This window comes from Lytechinus variegatus, chromosome 16 (assembly GCF_018143015.1).
Source record: "Lytechinus variegatus isolate NC3 chromosome 16, Lvar_3.0, whole genome shotgun sequence".
NCBI lineage: Eukaryota > Metazoa > Echinodermata > Echinoidea > Temnopleuroida > Toxopneustidae > Lytechinus > Lytechinus variegatus.
This window is the reverse complement of record NC_054755.1, coordinates 15,947,324-15,970,441: the sequence shown is the minus strand read 5'-3', so window position 1 is coordinate 15,970,441 and position 23,118 is coordinate 15,947,324. Positions and strand designations below refer to the sequence as shown.

Genomic DNA, 23,118 nt, shown 5'->3' with positions numbered 1-23,118 from the left:
TGACATGCAAATGAGACTGTTGATGATGTCTATCTTTCACTACTAGTATTTTGTTTTTTATTGTTTGAATTATACAATATTTCATTTTTTACAGATTTGACAACAATGACCAACTTGACTGAACCATATAGTATTAAACAATGCTAATTCCACATGCTCAGGGAGGAATTGATATTTTTTCACTTGACAATGAGGAGAAAATTAGAATATTTCATATAATAAAATACAAAAGAAATAGTGAGTGGATGACGTTATCAGTCACCTCATTTGCATACCGACCAGTATGTGCATTAAATGTTTTGTGAAATTAAGCGAAACTTTAAAATGTCATATTTTTCTATTTTACATCGGATTTTGATGAAATTTTCAGTGTTATGCTTGGTGGATTTTTCTCTTATTCAAATCAACCTTTCATTGCGGGGACTTGTCCTTGCAGTAAAAGGGATGTTTGGGGGCTATTTTTTCATTTTGTGGGGGGGGGCTCTTTTTCAAGCATTTCGGGGGTAATATTACCATACATGTAAGTCCCAAGTTGATGGGGGTTCCATTTCAAGAAAAACGAATGCATAATTTCTATATCATTAACATCTTTATTAATACGGATCAGCCAATCAAATTGAACGATTTTAGTAGTTTTAAACTGAACATCCTGTGTGCATTTGAGGTCACATGACCAGGGTCAAAGGTCAATGAACTTTGGCCATAATGGGGTATCTGTTGAATTACCATCATAACTTTGCAAGTTTATTGATCTGACTTTTGAAACTTGGACATAAGAGTAATCAAGTATCACTGAATATCCTGTGCAAGTTTCAGGTCACATGATCAAGGTCAAAGGTCATGTGAGATCAATTAACTTTGGCCGCATTGGGGGTATTTGTTGAATTACCATCCCATCTCTGTAAGTGTATTGGTCTAATTCATAAAACGGGGAAATAAGAGTAACCAAGTATCACTGAACATCTTGTGTGAGTTACAGTAGTTTTCAAAGTCAGCACTGCTGCTATGTTGAATCGGGTGATGCAGGTGAGACGGCCAGAGGCATTCCACTTGTTATTACAGTTATCCATCATATAACTTTGTTCTAGACTAAAATGAATTCCTTTAATCATTTTTTTTCTTCTAAACTAAAAAAGGAGAGTTTATAATTTTCCGTTTCTTACTTTCCACCAATATACAAGGTATAGGGCCCCCACAAAAAATGTGCTCAAAATGAAAGGTTTTGAGCACTTTGGTAAATTTAAAATGGTCCTTAAGTTCATACATGTAATAAAAAAAGTAATAAATGAACGGCAAAAAGAGTATTTTTTGTTACATAAGTGATATTAACCACAGACGGAGTGGATGCAGAGTGCAAGTGCCCAGGACCGCATTGTTTGATATTAGGCTTTCATATAGATTTAGGAAATAACATGCCTATTTTATGTGTGGATCTAATAAAATGAGTTCTTATTTGTTTGGCTTTGACAGGAATAGGGATTGGGATTTGGGCAAGTGAGCATGTACATTGTTATTTTAGTACAATACTTTTTATAGCCAGACCAATTGCCCAAAGCCACGGCATTAACACTGCCACCTGAGTGTGTGACTGTGTCTTCAGGTACATTATGTCCCCAGAAACTTCATCTCTCTGCATTTTCAAATTCTGAACCCTATCTACATTCTTATTGTGTGCATGTGAGTGCAGATTGGCATGGTAATGATTTTTCTTTCCTTAATTTTGAGATTAATGATTTTTTGTATCCATCATCGATTTAAAAATAATTCCCAATTAAAAAAAATCATGAATGCTAATTTAATATATCTGTTATTTCATTCTCTACTGAGATTTGAGATTTTTGTCCTCCAAAGTTGTGTACTTATGAACCCTATTGCACCTTTGGACTATAATGAAAATGAACTGTACATGTAGCCAAAAGACAATGAACTGTTGCAAGATAAACCAACCAGTGCAGTGACTATGGCATCCAATCCCCTTTTTACACAGGATTTTCTTAACCCCGGACTATCGCTAACCCCGTACTATCCTTAACCCCGTACTATTTTTTTTCCTTTTCACACATGCCAAATTGTTATTGCTAACCCCGGATAAGAAATGCTTGCTTTTTACACACGAAACTCGCTAACCCCGGACTAGTGGTTTTTGTCGATCATTCGTAGTACAAGTGCTTCACTCGTACACTTTTTACACACGCTACAATTTCCTTAACCCCGTACTATAGGTGGGGCCAAATAGTACGGGGTTAAGCTTAGCCCACTTTCGTTTTACACATGCGAGCTAAACCCCGTACTATTGCTCTTAGCACCGCAATTGGTGGGATAACCCTGCTTTTTTGCAGGGCCAAATAATCCCGTACTATTGGTGGGGTTAGCCCACTTTGCAAAAACGCTGTGTAAAACGAAAGTGGGCTAAGCTTAACCCCGTACTATAGGTGGGGCTAAATTGCCATTTAGCCCCACCAATAGTACGGGGTTAAGGAAATTTTAGCCTGTCTAGAAAGCGTACAAGTCATCCACACCCACCTTGTGTAAACAGGAAGAGGAAGGTGGATCTTATGTTTGTTGTCAATGGGTTTCCCTAAATCTTTCCTTTTCTGACTTCACCGAGGGACAACTGTATCCTGGCGCAGGAAGCAGGAATTTGTAGTTGCTGGCATTAGTACCTGGAGGCTTTAGAAGTTCCTCAAGGAGTGAAGGTCAGCTGTGAGATACTGCATCTGCATTGATTGGTGTTGCATGTGGGTGTATTTTGACCTTTGTCCCATCAGCATACATGTTGATTCTGAATGTGCAAGACCAACAAGTAAGATGGGCTGAAGTATACTTCCCTGTGGCACCCCTTTCTTCATTGCACACACATTTTTTTTCACTGTTTTGATACCTGTAGGCTACCACAACACGTTGGGTTCTGCCTTGTCGTATACATGTACTGTACAATGTACATTGTAGACTGGCAGACATGTTTGGGAGTCTCCTTGAATTTAGATTTCATCCATTTTTGGGGCCCTTGCGGAAAGATTTGTGTTTGGAAGTCCCTAAGAAGCACATAACATTGGTCGAAAATTAGGTTGTATTTGATTTTTAAAGTTGTGTCTGTACATGTAGGTCTACAGAACTCGCCTTCATAGGCAGCCAGGCAGTTCATTCTCACAGGTTGTGGAGCAACTGTGTCACTGTTGAAGGTTGATCCTTTAGAGCCAAGACCATGCTGCGAGTAACTAATGATAACTTTGTATCATGGCTCCATATCATGAAACATGCAATTACATGTTGTAATTGCAAATCTTGTGGAGGCCAAATTTATTTCCATGCTCAAATTACCCACCACTCAGCTGTCGCTATGCTGCTGTCCATGCTGGGTGGAGGCATTATGATCTCGGGTTAACTGTACCATTTTTGTTGTGGCAATAAACTAAAGATCCATTTTGAATCAACTTCAAACTTGGTCCAATATAGTGACAATCATTGTTTTTCTAACGAGGTCAAAGTCACATGGGTAATTAGTCATACTGAAATATACATTCTCATACGAAGTTAAACCTATAGCAGACGCCTGTATTTTGTTTCTCACTAACCATGGAAACATTTGAGAGGTCAATTTCAAATCTGGTTGATACTGTATGCCAATGACAATCTTATCAAATTTTAGGGTCACTTGGTCAAAGGTCAGAGAGGTCATTTCATGCTTAAAATTAGATTCATAATAACCACATACATGTAGCCATTTGAGAGTCAACTTCAAGCTCATTTACATACATGTATACAGCATGCATGAATGTACATGTAATTGATGATCTAAATAGATTTTGGGTCTTCAGTTCAAAGGTCATTTCATTCTTCCTCTTGCGATAACCAAATTATCATTTGAGGAATTGACTTCAAACGTGGCTTAGGATCATGCATGCAGGAAATTATTGTATTATAATATTATGGGGTTCCGGTTGTGATCTTAAAGACTTTTAAGATGTCACAGTCAAACAAATGGAACTTGCACTTTACACATGCACATGTAGGAAGTTCCCAGGGGGCCACTTCCATCAATGACAAGTGGATATACATTTATGCGTGTCCATAAACATGTAAAAGGGTATCTATTTCAAGATACAGTGTGCCCCAGTATGTACATAACGTATAAGGGTTTCAAAAATATTAAAAATGCTCAAAAAGTATACTTTTGTGTGAAAATTTTGTGATTAGCAGCTGATTTGTGAGGGTATAAATTTATTTTTAAAGGGATACTTTTTTTTGTGCATACAGTGTTTACATGGTCCAATTTACCCCAGAACTGATTTATTTGTGATGTATTCCTGATACTCCTTGCAAGTGGAATGCACAGGATGATTGGGAAAACTTGTCAGGGCTACTTTTAATACTATACCCAATACTTGTTGAGGGTGTGGTTCTGTAGCTGATACATGTTGTTTAAAGGTCAAGTCCACCCAAGAAAAATGTTGACTTGATTAAATGGAGAAAAATCAAACCAACATACATGTAGTGCTGAAAATTTCATCAAAATCGGATGTAAAATACGAAAGTTATTTTAAAATTTCGCTTATTTTTCACAAAGCAGTGATATGCACAACTAGGTGAGTCAGTCGATGATGTCCATCACTCACTATTTTGTTTGTTATTGTTTGAATTATACAATATTTCATTTTTTATAGATTTGACAATAAGGACCAACTTGACTGAACCATATAGTATTAAACAATGCTAAATACACATGTTCATGGAGGAATTAATTGTTGTATCACTTGACAATGAGGAGAAAATTGGAATATTTCATATTTCATATAATAAAATACATAAGAAATAGTGAGTGGATGACGTCATCAGTCTCCTCATTTGCATACTGACCAGGATGTGCATATAACTGTTTTGTGAAATTAAGCGAAACTTTGAAATGTCATAACTTTCTTATTTTACATCCGATTTGATGAAATTTTCAGTGTTATGCTTGTTGGATTTTCTCTTTTTATTCAAATCAACTTTTTGTTGGGGCGGACTTGTCCTTTAAGGGCAGGATTTCTACCCAATTCTTGTCAAGGGTAGGATGTCAGATTACAGTATGTTTAGGGGTGTGTTTTCAAATCAGTGTTTGGGATGTTTTTTTGAAACTCCATGGACACGCATAATATCCAATGGTCAATGAAAGTGCACCCCCCCCCCATCCTGGAGGAAGTGCAAGTTTTCAAATCATGTAGTAAAGTTCTGGATATAAAAACATACTAAAGTAAAAGTAATAGAAATGGCCAAGATCCTAGACCTACATGTACATGTAGTTTGCTTTCACTTGTGTTTTTCCAGTAATTACAAAGGATTAGCATGGTAAATTTAGAAAACTATATTTGACACTCGACTTCATATGCAAGTACATGTACATGTACGTATAGGCCTACATGTACTTTGTTTTCAAAATTGTATAAAAAAAAAACTGACTACATGTAGGCTGCCAGCCAATGTTGCATTACCTGTACATGTATAGTGTGTATTGATTTCACATTGGAATGTCTAATATGGAGGGGATTATTAAACATTCAGTGTGTACATGATTGTATACATTGTATTGTACATACATGTAGGAGTACATTGTATGTTATTTGATAACAAAAGGGGTTTGACAATAGCTGTGTCTACTCTGCACTGAAGGTTGGGTTGGAAGGATTTTGTACTGAGCCTTTTTTTATGTGATCTCTGTGGCAGACAAAGTGAATATATAGTCCAAACAGAATGAATTTCAAATTTAGGACTCATCATTACCTGTAGGCCTAGTTGATGATGTAAAACGAGATCTATGTAAGGTCCCTTCTGAAGATACTCTTGGGTTACATTCTCAGGGCCTACATGCAAATTGTTTTTAAAAAAATTGTGTGGGGGGGGGTGTACATACATTTGCTTGTAGGTCAAAGGTCAAAGTTCATGTACTTGCATGTTTGTGTGAACGTACAAAATGGCTTATAATATTGAGTACAATGTACAACTGTACATTGTACTCAATATTATACTGGTAGGCATACATGTTCATGTACTATTGTCTTTTATAGTCATTGTGCTAAAATATTGATAATAGAGCAGGGGGGTGCATCAGCAAAATGTTTCCAAACATTTGGATTCATTGGCTTGAGCAACTTTGAATGGATTGAAAAAGAGAGAAAGGGTTCATGCTCTATACAAGACAATGACTGTCCATGACCATGTCATTGTGAAAAAACTCTCCATGAACCCTGATTCCAACACACACACACACACACACCCCATCCATTCCCTACCCTGACTTTGGCCTTTGTATGCCTCTAAAACCCACTTCCATATGAATGCAGGGAAGTTCCCTGCATAATGCATACCATTGCAGCATTTAATAATAACTTCCTCCAGCCTTCTATTGAGGCAGCATTTAAAGTCCCCCCATTGTGACACTCCTGCAGACACACGAGTGTGGCGAGGGTGAGTGGGTTTGCAAGCCAGGCCAGCCCAATTTGGCACCCGTGCAGCAAGCGAGCATGGTTTCCCATTTCTCCTTGCAACAATAGATTGGTGGTTTGCAAGAAAGGCAGCTGGTGTCCCCTATCTATTGTGTAGGCCTACCCATGGTATGTGGATACAATACACTGTAGGCCTCTGATCTACATTGAACATGTGCACCCAAACTGACCATCTGTTTAATTAAAGAATATTTTAAAAAAGAGATTGGCTTTTAAGTTTAAAGGGTCTTTAAAGAACAAGCTAGTGGCTCTCCTAACTGCTGTGTATTGTAAATGTAAGTATATGGTTCCAGTTCTGGGAATTTGAAGATTATAGTTCATATATATTTATCTTTGTTTAATAATAAAACGGCCAATTGCACTGTGTCTTATATTATTTACAGTACTTGCACAGAGCATTTACACAGTGTTTTATGTATTATGTAGGCCAATGCTGTAATCTATAGGCATGTATTTTCTCTGGCAGTGTATTTGAACCTGTGTGTGTGTATGAAGTGCATTACTGCATGAATACGTTTTCACTGGAGGGTACAGACAGGAAATAATCTGCCCTTGTGATCAATTAATCAAATGAATGAATGAATGAAAATATGATTGAAGGAATGAAGTAATGAAATTGAATGAATGAATGAATGAATGAACGAATGAACAAATGAACAAATTAACAAATGAATGAATGAAAGTCTGAGTAAATGAATGAATGATAAAATAATTGATTGGACGAATCAATGATAGCATGGATGAATAGAAACATTATAACCCATAAATTCATGAACAAAGTTCAATGGACAAAGTACATGTAGATAAGCCTATATGTTTTAAGTAGCAATGAAAATAAAGGTAATTTTGACATTGATCAAAAAATGATTTGTATTAAAAAAATATTAGATATTAATATTTTTGAGCTACATTAAGGTGGTTTGAATAAAAATGGATTAAACGGCTGATTTTGACTCGCTGTATCGATGCCGTAGGGAATTGTGACTGAGGTATTACTATGTACTGTATCATGAGACCTGCTTAATTATTTATTGTGAGAATGAATGAATGAGAAAGTACATTCTGAAGTTAGTAAATTGCATTACATTCTCTTGTAACAATAAAGCCCATTGTATTGTATTGTGATCGTTGATGCATAGCATAGATCGGTGGAACCCTGCCGTGCTTCATTACTGCTGAAATGCTTTCATTTCTGTATTCTAGAAGATATACATGTAGCATGATCTACATGGTGTAGAACTTTTGTTTTGGCAGTTTGGGGTGGCATTCGCTCAAACTGTGTATAGCAACCTTGCACAATGAATGTGCATGGTCCAGGGATTTAGCTCAGGTGCTATTTGAATGACTATTTCACAGAATTGTGATAACCCCATGGGATATGTGTGCATAAAAATTGCATGCGGCAGTAATGGTCTCGGGTAGGGCCGAGTCAAAACGATTAAACGCTGTTTGAACGACCTTGTGTGCATGCAAGTATTTAAACATAACTGTAAGTCATGGCTCTTTGTGACCCCCAAGAATTGATGACTCGGATGTCCGTAACAAACATTGTTATATAATTTTTTCTTTTGCTACAGGTCATGGTAGCCCATTGAAGTCGCAACCCTCGACACCTTCAAAGTCTCTAGGTAAAGATATCCTTGGTGAAGAGGTGACAAGCTTTTATGAAGATGCTGGCCTTGGAGGCATTGCACGAGAGGTATGTGTGACATTGCAACACCTGCATGCCATGGGGATGGTGTGGAGGCGCAGGGGTGGGGGGGGTAACATTTAAACAAATTAAACTGAATTGAAATTGATTTTCAGATTGAATCATGAAATATTCTCCCACGGAAGTGCTACTTCAAGCATCTTGTCAGTCATTTTCATGGACAATTCTGGTCTGAGCCAATCAGATGCTGGTATTTTAGTAGCTTATAACAAATAGTCGGGGGAAATTAGACTTGAATGAAATGCTCCCCAGATTAAATGTTGATTGTTAATTTTTGTATTTCCTCATGCTCTTCTACAAATAATGCATTGGGTTTTTAACTTTTTAATGTTCAAAGGTGATTATGGTATTTTCTTTTACACATGATCTTGAATCCTAGGACAATGTGTTGTCCATTGAACGAGGTCTGTCATATATCACTTCTATTACCAGCATTGTACATGAGCTATTCCATCCCCAAAGCTTTACACAATATAAAGTAGTAGTCTGCAGTGCATTACCAGTAACTAGTATTTGTCCTTCATGTACTTCATGTTTTTGTGCGTGTACGCCCCCCCCCCCCTTGAATGGGGCGATAAAAAGAGTAGGAATTTTTTTTCAAAAACTTCAACTTTGTGTGTTTATCTTGTTTACATTTAGGCAAAGTTGATTGACCCTTCTGGCACACTGAGAAGTGATGGCAATCTCCAACAAGTCACAAGAGGTAAAGATATGCCCTACCCCCACACCAGCCCCCCCCCCTGCATGGTGCGAGAAAAATATAGACTATAGACGTAATATGTCCAAAACTTCAACTCGGTTTGTAAAAGAGAAAAAAGAAAAGATACATTAATGACAGTTTGGTGAAATTCATGTGAGCAGCCCTCCTATAGTGTTATATAATTTCTGTAAATAAAGTCAGACGTTTGAGTGTTACCACCAAACACTACCTGCAGTCTTTTATACACAAACAAATCCAAGCAAAAACATGTGCATACAAAAAATTGTTGCCTGCACAGATTTCTTTATTATGTAACAGAAAATATCCAAATAAATGCAGTTTATAGTTTTCTCATTTATATAGTACATTTAGATTTGTCTGACATTCTTTTGGATTACCGGTAACTGTTCATGCACACATAGATTTAAAAATCATCATGGATGACTGTGAGAAAATTGAAATAATATCTACAGGGGGGGTGTTTCACAAAGATTTAAGTATGACTTAAGTCGCACTTAAATGCCGACGCGTACATGATATGCAACGCGCAATCTTATTGATAGATACGCGGTAGTGCGCGTCCTCATGGCACGATCTGACCAATGCGGTCAAGCCTTTCATACCGTACGCAACTCGGCATTTAAGTGCGACTCTAAGTCATACTTAAGTCTTTGTGAAACACCCCCCAGGTCTGTAATATCCAAATTGCAGTGATCTTCTTATATAATATTGACTGGCCTTGAGGGGAACATCAAATATATTGCCAGCAAAAGAATCATATTGGCCCGAGTCTTTAGACGAGGGCAATATGGGTCATTTAAGGGCAATATATTTGATGTTCCCCGAAAGAAGAGCCAGTCAATATTTTTATTATCATCCAAATCAGATATCTAGAGCAAAAATCATGATAATGGGGATATTTCTTTTAAAAATAGAGTTCTATTGTGTCATGTTAACATGGGTCTAGGCTCTGCACTTTACCATTATGACGTACTTGCAAGCGCTCGGATCCAGCGTTGTCTTTATTATGACGTATTTGTTGGTGCGCGGATCCTTATGAAGCGTATCTCTTTATACGCATCCTAAAATGCCCGGATGTGAGACCAGGGAAAATACAAAGGTATATTTTGTGTCGTCTCTACATGCAAAGTAAATACGCGCATTGAGACCGAGGAAAATACAAACAATATACCTACCCTTCCCGATATTCAGAAAATGTAGGGCAATACGGTTTTGTAAATGACCAGCTCAGATGTCTGATACGGGTGATAATTGATAATATACATTATACAGTAAGCTGATGATTAGTTTTTTATTTTAAAAAACCTACTTAAAGTATTTCATCAGCGTCTCGTTCATTTTAGAATACATAGCAACACATACATTCAAGGTATCTATTGTATGAATTACAGACATGCATGTACATGTAGGTACAGTCTATAAACAGGGTTTAAAGATTAAGCCATATAAGTGCATGTGTAGTTTACAAAAGTGAAAATGTACAAGTGACAACATAGGCTAGTCTCCCCTTCTAGTGTGCTGAGCAGTGTTTAATTTCAGCATACTATACAATCTAGTGACCAGAAATACCAGGCCCCCTTTTCTCTGTAGACTGCACAGTGCTTCAGTACAGCCCAGTGCCATGGAATACCTTATACTCTTTTCTTCCTAATACTTCAGTCACATTACCCCTGCAGCGGCTGTACGATGACTCGAAAGCGGCAGTTTTATTCATTTTCATTTCAAACCACCTATACATGTATGTAGCTGATAGAAAAACGGCTGTTCTCATTGTACAGCTGCCTTAGGAAAAATGTGACTGAGGTATAAGCACTCAACAATGATGTTACAGTCACACCTCTAATCTAGTGACCAAAAATACCAGAATCCTGTAGCCCTATAGACTGCACAGTGTTTGGGTAAAGTTCAGTGACCAGAAATACCAGACTCCTTTTTCCCCATAGACTGCATAGTGTTAGGGTAAAGTGTGGTGACCAGAAATGCCAGACTACTTTTTCCCCATAGACTACACACTGCTAGGGTAAAGTTCAGAGAATGGGAATACCAGGCTCTCAATAGTGATGCTCATATTACACCAATAACCAAACTCCAAATCAACCGATGGTATGCCATTGGAAATGATATGAAAGCTTTTGATCAATCTAGAGATAGTTTGGCTGGTAATTTTCAAAGAGTTATTGAAGCATGACCTACATTAGCTTAAATGCCGAAGTGCATATGCAACATGCATTGTAATTAATAGACACGCGGTAGTGCTCATGATTTGACCAATGCGGTAATGTGTTATAAACATTATATACCACACGTATTTGGGTATTTAAGTGCAACTCTATTAAAGTCACTCTTTAATTATAACTTTGTGAAACACCCCCCTCATGACATTAAGTATAGACCCTTGAAGAAAAAGTTTAGATGTATGTAATCCCCTTAATGTTGCATAACAAAGTTCCACCATGAGTGATGTACAGGTATTGTAAATTACAAAACTTTAAGATTAAGGTTTTTTTTATTCTCTTATTCAAGGGTGTCAAATGATTTAGATCATCTCTCAAATCCTTATTGTACTTTCCTTTGGCATTCCATACAGTACATGTGTTATGAATACTTCCTAAGTATTTTATCTGTTGTGGCTAGCTATCCACTTCAAAAGACAACCAATGACATTATTGATTGGTATTCTTATCGAATTGATTGAACTAATCTAGGTCAACTTAAACCACTTTTTGTATTAAGAGCTTCAGTTGCCAACTCATTCAACCATAACAAATCATGCCTGTTAAAAAAAAAGAAATTGAAGAAATTTGCAGTGAAATGAAAAGTAAAGTTCAGAAATAAGTTACATGTACTGCAAATTTGTTGGTATCGTTTTTTTTTTAAAGAATATAGAATGTGAGTGTTTAAAATAAAAAGAAGTGGACTCAAAATCTACAGCATAGCGATTGGTTATGGGCTGATTTATGATCAGTGCAATCAGTTGTAGAAATTAGCTCCAAAGTAGAGTGGTTATCATGTTTTTCAAGTTCCAAAAATACACAGGGGCTACGAGCAACTCCTCCAGTATTTCAAAATAGTCCTAGGCCATTATTCAATTTGATACTGAGCCAGAATCTTAAGTATTTAACTCAGTATTTTGGTTAAGTTATATACTTAACCATTTTGGAATTCGCTTGCATTTTTTTGGCTCAGTGTTTTGCTTAAATGCGAGTCAGCCGGCTACCAGACTTAAGTCTAGCTTGCGTGCAGTTTACAAACATGATACGGCAGTCACACATTCTCTGCATAGATGGATTTATACATTGCACGCTATTTAGGTCAAACTTTATGATGTCACAATGGTTAATTAGGAAATATCTTGCATAAAATTGGCTTCATGAATTCAAATACTTTGTGATCTGTATACAAGTTTATGCATTTTGCTTTAATAGCGAAGTAAAAAACTGACAAAATCGGTACTTTCAGTTGAATACCGGCCCTGGGTTTCATATCCCAGTACAAGGCAAGTGTCCTATGTGTGGACTAGACTATCATCACCTGTTGATACATGTTTTTTTCTCAGCATTGTATGAGTGATTGGCTAGAATTATCTCCCAGGGAGTGGAGAAAGTACTTACACTTGGTCAAGGTAAGCCTGGTTGACCATTGACCATGATGATGATATCTGTAGAATGTTAATATGTTATTGACTTTTCAATGTCCTATAATACAGAGTTGCTAATTTTCCGGATTTTTTCCTTTGCTGAAAAATATTCCGGAAAAAAAAATCGATTGTCAAAGTGAAATCCGTAAAAATTTCCCCTCCAAATCTTGTCACGGAGTTCGCTACGGAGAGCGCAATTTCAATTTTGGATGGCCAATTTGCGCAGACGGAAAATTATTAGCGTTGTGCGCAGCATGAAGTTTAGCTGGTACTGTACTTGCACGGTACGCGCGAGCAATACATTGTAGCAGTTGCAAACGCCGCCCTATACCCTGCAGGGATACGGGTGTCAGCGCTATCCCAGTCGGGCGATCGCCCGGTAGAACCGCTCGAAGCCCGGCCCGGTGTGGCTGCAATTGCCTGCTGCTGCGTGAGTGATTGGTTGTCTGCCGCGGGATTTCAGCTAATCGGCGTGGACTGCATTTCGACCCTGATTTCCCAGTCACCATTTACAAATGTCTGAAATCATCGAGAGAGAAGAAGGATGTGTCAGAGATTTAGAAGGAGTAAAAAACAAATGGCGATGGTCCTGGCTCTAGATCAAAGATGAGAATGGGGATTACCTATCAGAATACATCAGAAAGATAAGGCAGTCGGGCAAGGCGATTTGCATGTGGTGTAATGGAAAGCAGATCAATTACCGGGTGCATCTGGTGGGTGTTCTTTCGGCTTTGAAATTTAAAGTGAATTTTTAAAATCCCTGTAAAATCATGCAAAACTTAATTTTTGTAAACTTTCTGTAATTTGTAAAGTCGTGCAAAACTGATTTTTTTTAAGACAGTGATTCACTTATTTTCCCCAGTTTTCTTTGGATTCAAATGTATTAAGTTAGAGCTAAATAACATGTATCAATGAAGTTTATTATGTCATTAATTATTTGTTATGTACTACTGTAGATTAATGATTTCAGCCCTCTAAAGAATAAGAAAACGTTCCAGCTTCAGGGGGCTTCGCCCTTGACCCCGCCAGGGGCCCGCCCAGGGCCCCTGGACCCCCGGCCTGGGTTTTCAGGATTTTTTTGAGCTATCAGTTAGCATCTCTGTATAATATGATATCAAAATGCAGATTGTTGCCACTAGATTTATAACTTCAAATTTTTTTTTTCTTTCTTTCTTCTCTGCAGTTGTTCAACTTCCTCAGTTAATCTCACCTAAACCCTCCCCCATGAAGACCACCACCCAGATACTACCCAAAGTGGCAACCATCGTCACGACAACCAATGTTAACGCACTTCCAGTGGTATGTATACTATCTCTTTCAATAGTGAAACACAATCTCATTTGACTAAAACTTCTTTAATTCCTAAAAAGAAGCAGTTCTTTTATCATTTATGATTTATAACTTAGGTCTGATCATCAATACTTCTTTAAAATTACTCTTATAGATATACAGTATGCAATGATGCCTGTGTGTAATTGAAAGGAACTATTGCAAAAATGTACTCCTCTTCACTGTAAATTGCTGCATATTAAACACAACCCTAACCTTTAGTTTTCAATGCCACTGATGGATCTCAGAAAAAAAATATGAAAAATATGAAGGAAAAAAAATGGTATTTTCTTTTTTGTAACTTAATACAAATTTACAATTATGATTAATCACAATAATGAGTATTAATTACATTTTATATTCATAAATAGAGAACTTCCTGACAATTTAACCTTGAAATATAGAAGAAAATAATTAAACATGAAACAGGGAATGTTTTAAGGAAAATGTTACCCAATAAATGATGATGTAAGGTTTTTAAGAGGTTTTATTAAGCTTCTTAGATAGAAATTGTTTATTTTGTATTTTTGATATATATCAACAAATATCTTTTTTTTACATTCCATGAATGGAGTGTTCACGTGCCTGTATATTCAGCATAACTTAGTGTCTAAGAGAGTAAATTTTTGTTTTGTATGCACATCCCCAACTCGTGTTTTTTATCTTAGGTAAAACAATTTTATTTTATGCAGCGATTTACTCTAAATTGTACATCCTTGTTGGATTGAGCTTTCATTTTCACAAGGCATTGGAACAATGTTATGAATTGGTAGTATTTTGGTCTTTCCTTTTGAACTCGTATTCAATCAATCAGTTTTTTTCTGTACCGTGTGTTCATTCTTGCAGGACTGGTATTTCTAGTTTCAGTTTCACTTTCATTTCTGATATTTGCTGTACAAAGTCCAAATGAGTTCTCACACATATACCTGGCAAAATTTTGTTTGTTTTATTTTTGTAATTCAACAAATAAATATACATTTCAGGACTTAATTTTAACCCTAAATAGACTGGGCTATTTTTACACCTAAAAAGACTGAGGGGGGCTGATTTAGCCCCCCCCCCCCCATGATCTCGGTCATCAATTGCACGATGAAAATTGGCATTTTTATTTTTAGAAGGTCATATTCTCTGAAAAATCTCATTGCGAATTAATTATGCTAATATATGCATAAAATCAAAACTTTGCTTTAATAAAATGAATCATGCCTCTAAATTTTTAGTACACAGACTCCAGGATCTGATCAAATGTACAAAAAAATTACATCAGATACATTTTCTTGTATTTATTGTTTTCTTAATTTCTTTAATATGTATTTCTCTGTTTTTTGGACGTTGTTTTTTATTGTATTTTCAATGGAAATTTGTGGGGACTTTATTTTGACCATAAACAGGATGGAATTGATTGATTTTGATCAGTAAAATGAAAAAAAATGATACATGTATCAATTTTGGTGAAAACATTATTTGCATTGGCTTTGTATATGTACACAAATTTACGTTTTTGAGCAAAATTTGGACCTGCATGCACTTACGAAATGTTGCTTGATATTGGAACCACATATCCGGGGGTCGCAAAGTTGCGCAAGACTTGAAAGTAAAAAGTCAGAGAGTGACGCGGTCAAAAAAAATTGCACAGCGGATTAATCGCAAAAATGTTGAGGGGGGACTAAATCAGTCCCCCCCCCCGTCTTCTTAGGGTTAAATGGAAATAAAGTTTGTAAGATTTTTGTTTGTTTTATGTGTTTAAATATTATTCATTTTCAGGTTATACCAGTACATGTATTTTGAAAATATTTACTTCTATTACGTTACATAGATTATGAAAATGTTACAAATCTTTCAGGTGAAATCATGAATACCAAAATATCTAGAGTTAAACCGTCTGCATGTATACAAATTGAATTGGGTTATTGAGTGGACAATGAGGAAAGTTTTGTAAAGCTATTAGATTGTAAGTCGTAGATCCACTTGAACAAAACAGAAATCTTTGTTTTAGTTTGTAGATTTTGTAGGGGAAAACAGATTTAAAGAGGAAAGAAAAGTAAAAGTACAGTGGTATTTGACAGGTGGAGGGGAGGAGAGAGAAGAAAAGAAGGAAGGATCCCACTGTATAGGATATTCAATTTTGAATGTTCAGATTGAAATTTCTTTTTTTCGCCTGTATTATTTTAAGTTATTTCTGTTTAGTGAGCACTTGTTTAAATTGACGAGTGTCTATCATTGCATCTTATATTTGAGTAAAGATCCTCGTGTCCGACCTTGTAACGCATAATGATGACGATGATGGTGATGGTGATGATGATGATGGTAATGATGGTGATGATGATGATGATTATCAGGGAAAAAAATACACGGGGGCTTGGGGCGATTTTGCCCCCGAAATGCACTAAAGAGCCCTGGAAAACTAAAATGGAGCCCCTGAAATTCATATAGGGTCCAATGTAAACTTTAACACAAATTAGGATATTTGGGCTAGTGAGCTCAAAAATAGCCTCGGAAAATAAAATTATTAATTTTTTCCCTGATGATTATGATTATATTTTTTTCTTTTATTGTAGATCCTCACCCCTCAGAGGCAAGTCTTAGCAACTGGGAGTCCAAGTCAATCACAAACTTTCACACCTGTTGCTTTACAATCACCAAGTTGGACGTCGTAAGTTGCACACTTTTTAATGATAAAGACATGTTTATTGTGTTTGTCATGCAGCCTTTTTACATTTTCTGTCAGAATCATTGACATATTGCTTTGTTATGATTGTACACCAGAATCATTTGCATATTATTTTCTTTGTTTTGAGATTTCTGCCAGGACCATTGAGGCATACTTTTATATGTTTTGATTTTATAAAACAATTATATACATATTTTGTAAAAATTGGATTCTGTTTAAATTGATTTTATGATGGAAATTATGTTAAAATGGATTAATGTTGTTTGACTGTAAGTTACAAATCATAGTTTCCACCAGTAACATGCATGCCAAATGTTATTAATCACATTAATTCAATCTTTTGTTTTTCAGAGGGTCATCACAGAAAAGAAGGGGTGATTTTTCAGATGAATTTGATAAGTAAGTCAGATTACTTGTATGTTAGCCTGTATTCACATAATACCATACTGTACCTTATTTGTTATATTTTCCTTTTTTTTAAACTCGACCGTTAATGATGGTTTCATTTAAGCTGATTTGTAAAAGCACTTCTGGCAGGGTGCTACACAACTTTTTAGAACACTTGCCCAGTTGGGAAAGTAAATTTTTAAATAGTTGGAATATACTTGCCCAAAAATCTATTTCACTTGCCCGAAAAAAATCATTGAATAAAAAGTAAAAGAAAGTTTTGCGGTTTTATAAACAATTGACCTTTTTCTCTACTGTGAGAATTTTGCTTGCCCAATTCGGGCAAGTAGTTTTGGTCTTTACTTCAAAACACTTGCCCTACTCTAACTTTTACTTGCTCCGGGCAATCAGGCAAGTGCTTATGTAGCACCTTGCTTCTGGGATTGATTTATCAGACAGTTACCATAGGAAGGCACCTTGTAGAGTCAGAGCAGTGTCTTTCCCGCAGCACTCCTGCGAGTAGCAGATCATCACGGTCACCTTCAAAATATGGAAAGCTGCAATGAAAAGATGCTTTGAACAATAGTGGGATTCTGGCTCAAAGATAAGGCATTGGCTTTTGATGAGTTTCCTGATTAATAGTGCTTCTCTGGGGGGTGTTTTGTGAAAGGACTTATTGGACAGTTACCATAGTAACAGCGCTTCTCAGCCAATCGGAATCAAGGAAAGTTGTCAGATCTGACAACTTGTCAAGACAACACATGTCCATAAAATGCTCCGCGGATGAAATGTTTTAGTAGGGAGTATCATAAAGCTGTTCTAAGTGACTTAACAAGAGACTGGTGATTCTTTTCTTAGGAGCTATATCCACAACAATCAAAATTTGGTGTGGATAACTTTCCTCAAGAAAGGATCACCAGTCGTTTGTAAATATGCTCGTAACTTGCGAACAGCTTTTTTAAACTCCCACCAGATCTTGAGAGACATTATTATGGTAGTATTTGCAAGATGTTGTGTTTTTTTCTCAGTTCTGAGCATACATTTTTTCATCTTGCCTTCAATAATTGTCTTTTTAAACAGTAGTAGCAAGAGGAAGAAGAGGGAGAATCAGAAAGAATCAAAGGGTCTCCGTCACTTCTCCATGAAGGTTTGTGAGAAAGTACAGCAGAAAGGCATCACATCGTATAATGAAGTTGCAGAGGAGCTCGTCAGAGAATTTAGTCAGCCAGCACACCAATTCTTACCATCAGAATCGGTATGCAACTTTGAGAGATGCCAGCCATTCCTCTTATGGCATATTTCTTCCCTTTTTTCCCTCATTGCCGATGAATATGTTAGTGTTTTTTTTTTTGCATGCTTGTTCCTCTGTTTTTGCTATGAATAAGGCAAATATACATATATTTTAACATAATTTTCTGATCATTGATTATGAGTCTTAGTTATGAATCATTCATAATTTGCTTTCCATAGACAGAGCCTGTGCGCATATGCTGGGTTTGGGGCCTGCATGAGTGTCCACGCTACTGCGTAGATCACTTTGGCCCCATAACCTGTCTTTTTTGTTGTGTTATATAACAGCTACAGAATGGCAATAGTTAAGTACTGTGAGAGAAAACAATCCAGTTTTCGTCTTTCGCATTAATGTGTATCTGGCAAGAGTTTCCTTGAAATGGAGAGTGCATTACAGCTGCTGTACTAAAGCTTGCGTTATGAGGCCCCAATGATAGATTCATCTAATGCGTAATACAAGCAGGCCCAATTATAATTATTTGATTTAATACTGCATTTATTGTGAAGTGATTACAAATTTTGTTATCATTTCGTGTTTTTTTACTATGTTGCGTCTAGTTTTTTTTTTCTTCACATCGGTTCTATTTTTGTGCAATTACAGTATTTTGAAAAACTTCCCTTCTATTAATGGCCATAGCGTCAAATGAAACCAAAACCAATAGCGAGTTAGGAATATGCTGATTAAGCCAAGTATTGTGTAATAATCAAGAGGATGCAATGTCTGTGAACATAATATTTTGTCTCTAATAATTTCTAATAAATCAGATAAAAGTTTTCCTGTGGTTTTATGTTTGCCAGTCCCTTTTGATATATGACCATTGCTAAAGTGGTAGTAAAAATTTTTGAAAAGTAGAAAAAAGCTGTTTTTTAGTATCGTATCGTATTTTACATTTATAGTATTGTATAGGTTTGGGACATTGTAGAAAGTAGGGGAATATTGAAATGTCCATAAGCAGGTAATAGGTCATCAAAGCTGTGAGAGACTTGAAGGAAAAAAGTCATGAAACATCACAGCATGACTTTTTTGCAAAAAAAATGTTAGGATTGGAGCAAAAACAGCCCCCCGCTAGATAAAGGTGTTTTGTGTTGACATTTTTACTCAGGGAAAGGCAGAAATCTCTTTCCAAAGGTAGGGTGGCTCAAAATTTTGACAAGAAAAAAAGGGTTATCACCCCAAAAGTGAGGTCATCTCGTCCAAAATTTACGTTTTAATCCGATATTGACTGATATTTTTCTTTCCATCATAAAAGACCAAAAATAGGGGGACGTATGATATTGTGTCCCTCCTATTTTGGGTAGGGGGGACGTGGAATCAGGCTGTCACTTTAATAATGACATAAAGCCCAGCACCAGCCTTGTTTTAACATATTCCCTACTGGAACCAAGTAGCCTCTGTACAAAGTCTACATGAATTACAGGAATCTATTTTTCGGCACTGTTGCTGGTGTAAAGGTAAAACCTTTTTGACAATAGCTATCTTGGTACTTTTCTTTTGTAGCATCAGTATGATCAGAAAAACATCAGGCGGCGGGTCTACGATGCCCTCAATGTTCTCATGGCGATGAACATCATCTCAAAAGAAAAGAAAGAGATTAAATGGATTGGTTTGCCAACCAACTCAAGGCAAGAATGTGACAAGTTAGAAACAGAGAAGAGGAAAAGATTAGAGAGTATAAGGCAAAAGAAATCACAGCTTCAGGAACTCCTCTTACAGGTAGGCTTAAAGTGTCTTGAAAATAATAGCCTTCTATGATATTGCTCATTGCCAAATACATGCCTCTGTTTAATCAGGTACTCTCTAAAATCATGAAGATTGTTGGTTATAAGATGTGTCCCAGAGTAGCCCCAAGCCAGGATTGATTAAAGGGATTGAAGAATAAAAGTATCATGGGTGACTTGCAACGTCCTTGGGTAACTCCTTTTTTTAATTTTTGATGTATCTTTGTGTTCCATCTGGTAATACCGAAGGATTTGAAATGCGGGAGGGAGATTGCATTCGATTATTTCATCAACGATAGGGTTCTCTTTGAAATGAACTGAAATATTTTTGTGTAAATATACTCCTGAATTAAACTGTTCCTCCAAGTGCAATTTGTGGCAGGGCAATTGATCAGATGCCTATCCTGGCATCTCTCGAATGGAACTTGTTGGAGCATTTGTTTGAGAACTCCTATCAGAGAGCAGTTGTATTTTGAGGGACTAAATTCATACCTTTTTAGAAAGATATTATAGATATAATAAGATTAGATATGTAACATGATTCATACCTTTCTTTCTGAATGCAGCAAATTGCTTTCAAGAACCTGGTAACGAGGAACAAAAGGTTAGAAGACACAGGAGCAAGTCCGCCTACCAGTAACTCAGCCATCCACTTACCTTATATTATTGTCAACACAAGCAAAAAGACTGTCATTGACTGTAGCATATCAAATGATAAGTAAGTATCCATGCAAATGGTATCAATAGTCATAATAATAATAGTAATCTGTTTATTGAGGATGCGCTTAGGACATACACATTACAGATATATTATTATCCAGTCATCGGGTTAATCCATTCCCACACACAATGTATGTACATTGTCCACTTCCTGAGAGTGTTCTAGCCATTCGTATTTGGGCCCACACAGTGCTGGACAAGTTACAATGACTTTCACATCCTACCGGTTGCCTATTTAGCACCTAACATGGAAGTTCTAAAAAAAGTACTGATGACACAGAAGGGTTTTGTTCTTCTCAAAGTGACAAGGGCTGTTAGGAAGGGTATTGGCCTTGGAGAGTTAAAAGGATGAATGCTTCTCTTTCCATCTTGTCTGTTAAGTGCTCATTTACAAAATACTGGGATTTAATCATTTGTGAAACTTGTTTAGTTAATAAAATAGTCCGTTCCAGATTTGGGGGTATATTATTCAGGGTTGTCGATTTTGTTGAACTTTGGTTCACAACCCAAAAAACCGAAAATAACGAAGAGTTACCTCGAAATTTTCGGCTGCTAACTGCAACCTTCGTCAGCGATGTGACCCGATTTGACCTTAGTGACGTAATGGTCGATGATCGGGTCGTAGACATTCGAAAGCTTGTATCACCCCCCGTTTTTGTTGAGAGAAGGTCTGAACGCCCGGATGTAGATGGCCTCTTTCACACCTCTCTCGAAGTACCACGGCTCCCTGTCCAGCACTTGTACCTTGTTGATGTCAACACGATATTCAGGGTTGTGTTCAATAATTTATTGATATGCATTATGATCTCATTTGGTTGCATCGGGCAGATCGCCTGCAGGCCTTGGTCATTTAGTTGGCCTTTCCACAACCTGGCTGCCCAAACTAATGCTCTTTAACTGATATAGAAATTGAAATTTATATGTATTTTTATTGAGGGTTTCCACAAGCAGCCATGTTGGAGGACAAACATTAAACACCCATGCATCCAACTTTGATCATTGTTTTTTCTGGTCTAATGCACAGGTTTCCCATTGTGACATCATGTGAAAACCCTCTATTGATACATGTGCAAAATGCCAAATGAATTAATAATACTAGCTTATTTTTCGCAATCACTACACAGTCACTTTTCTACAACTCAATTCCTTTGAAATACAAGGCAAATCACAATGGACAGCTGAGAGGTTTTTGTTGAAAGGTGGTGGACCGGGACAGCAGTTCGTCCAAAGATTTTGACGTACAAAAAATTGCATATAAGTCATTTGTCCAGAGTCCTCTATGACACTGCTGTTTTGATTCACCACATTTCTGCAAAAGCTGCTTTGTCACTGAAGGGCTTTGGAGGAAAGATTATCTGCGTTATAGAAAGCGTCTGCCTACTGATTGCAAAAATGCCCTAATAAATGACCATACAACAAACATCATTTTTGTTTACTTTGACTTCAGGTATGAGTATCTTTTCAACTTCAATGACACCTTTCAAATCCATGATGACATTGAGGTATTAAAGCGAATGGGTATGGCGTATGGACTTGAGAAAGGTCAATGTACTCTTAGTGATCTAGAGAGAGCCAAGACAATGATACCCAAGACATTAGAACCTTACCTTGCAGGTTAGTATGTGTGTGTCTGTGTGTAATTGAGTTTGTACAAGGGTTTATCACTTTGATATGGTAATAATAATAGTAATAATGTGACTTGTAAAGCGCCAAATCCACTCTGTAGATAGCCTCTTGTCAAGACCCTGTCGGCTGCTTTCCGAGCGAACATGGCGAAGCAAGGGATATAGCGAAGCAGAGTGCCGCGAGACGGCCCCTTGACATGTGAGCCGAATTTCACTGACTCTCTTGTTATTTTATTGTTTTTACCAATATTCCGACCAAAAACTGGTCGGTGAAAATCATCCAATGGGAGTGCGGGCTGCTATGACGTTATTTTGAATATTCATGAGCTCATCTTGAATGGCGACCCGTGGATTCTTGGCAAAGAGTGACAACAAAATATCAAAGAGCATTGAATATGCCTCTAAAATGCTGAATATTGACCGATTTAAGGATTTGCAGGTCGATGAAATTAGATCTGCACTGAAAGGACAAGATGTTTTTGTAAATCTACTCACAGGATATGGAAAAAATCGAGTATTAAAAAGCACATCCTAGGCTTTAAATTGATATATAACTTGTCAAAATTGATCAATAATAGCCTACATTAGTATTTGGTTGAATGTAGAAGAAACCAAGCGAAAGATTCACAAAACAAGTAGAAAACAATGTTTGAAATTTGGGGTTCACTCAAGCATGAGATGTGCACACTGTAATCTCAATGAAACTTTATAAAAGCAATCAGCAAACACTTGTGTCTAAGAAACTTGAATTTTTTTGTTACCTATTCAACTTTACAACTTAAAATTTTGACAGTATGAAGAAGAATTGCTCTTTCATATAAGCTAA

General features: G+C 36.8%; 1 protein-coding gene across 3 annotated transcripts in view; it reads left to right on the top strand.

Annotated features, from left to right (window-relative positions):
- Window positions 1–23,118, top strand: part of LOC121429437 (transcription factor Dp-2-like) — a 28,811-nt gene that overhangs the window by 2,517 nt on the left and 3,176 nt on the right. The window contains exons 1-10 of one of the 3 annotated variants that reach the window (XM_041626431.1): window positions 6,437–6,757; window positions 8,060–8,181; window positions 8,833–8,896; window positions 13,735–13,850; window positions 16,439–16,533; window positions 16,903–16,950; window positions 18,019–18,193; window positions 19,727–19,942; window positions 20,514–20,665; window positions 22,115–22,281. In XM_041626431.1, coding sequence (XP_041482365.1) covers window positions 13,776–13,850; window positions 16,439–16,533; window positions 16,903–16,950; window positions 18,019–18,193; window positions 19,727–19,942; window positions 20,514–20,665; window positions 22,115–22,281 — 928 coding nt within the window. In that variant the 5' untranslated portion in view covers window positions 6,437–6,757; window positions 8,060–8,181; window positions 8,833–8,896; window positions 13,735–13,775. Of the gene's footprint in view, window positions 1–6,436; window positions 6,758–8,059; window positions 8,182–8,832; window positions 8,897–13,734; window positions 13,851–16,438; window positions 16,534–16,902; window positions 16,951–18,018; window positions 18,194–19,726; window positions 19,943–20,513; window positions 20,666–22,114; window positions 22,282–23,118 lie in introns of those variants that run through there. The other 2 variants (XM_041626430.1, XM_041626429.1) reach the window with 2 other exon arrangements.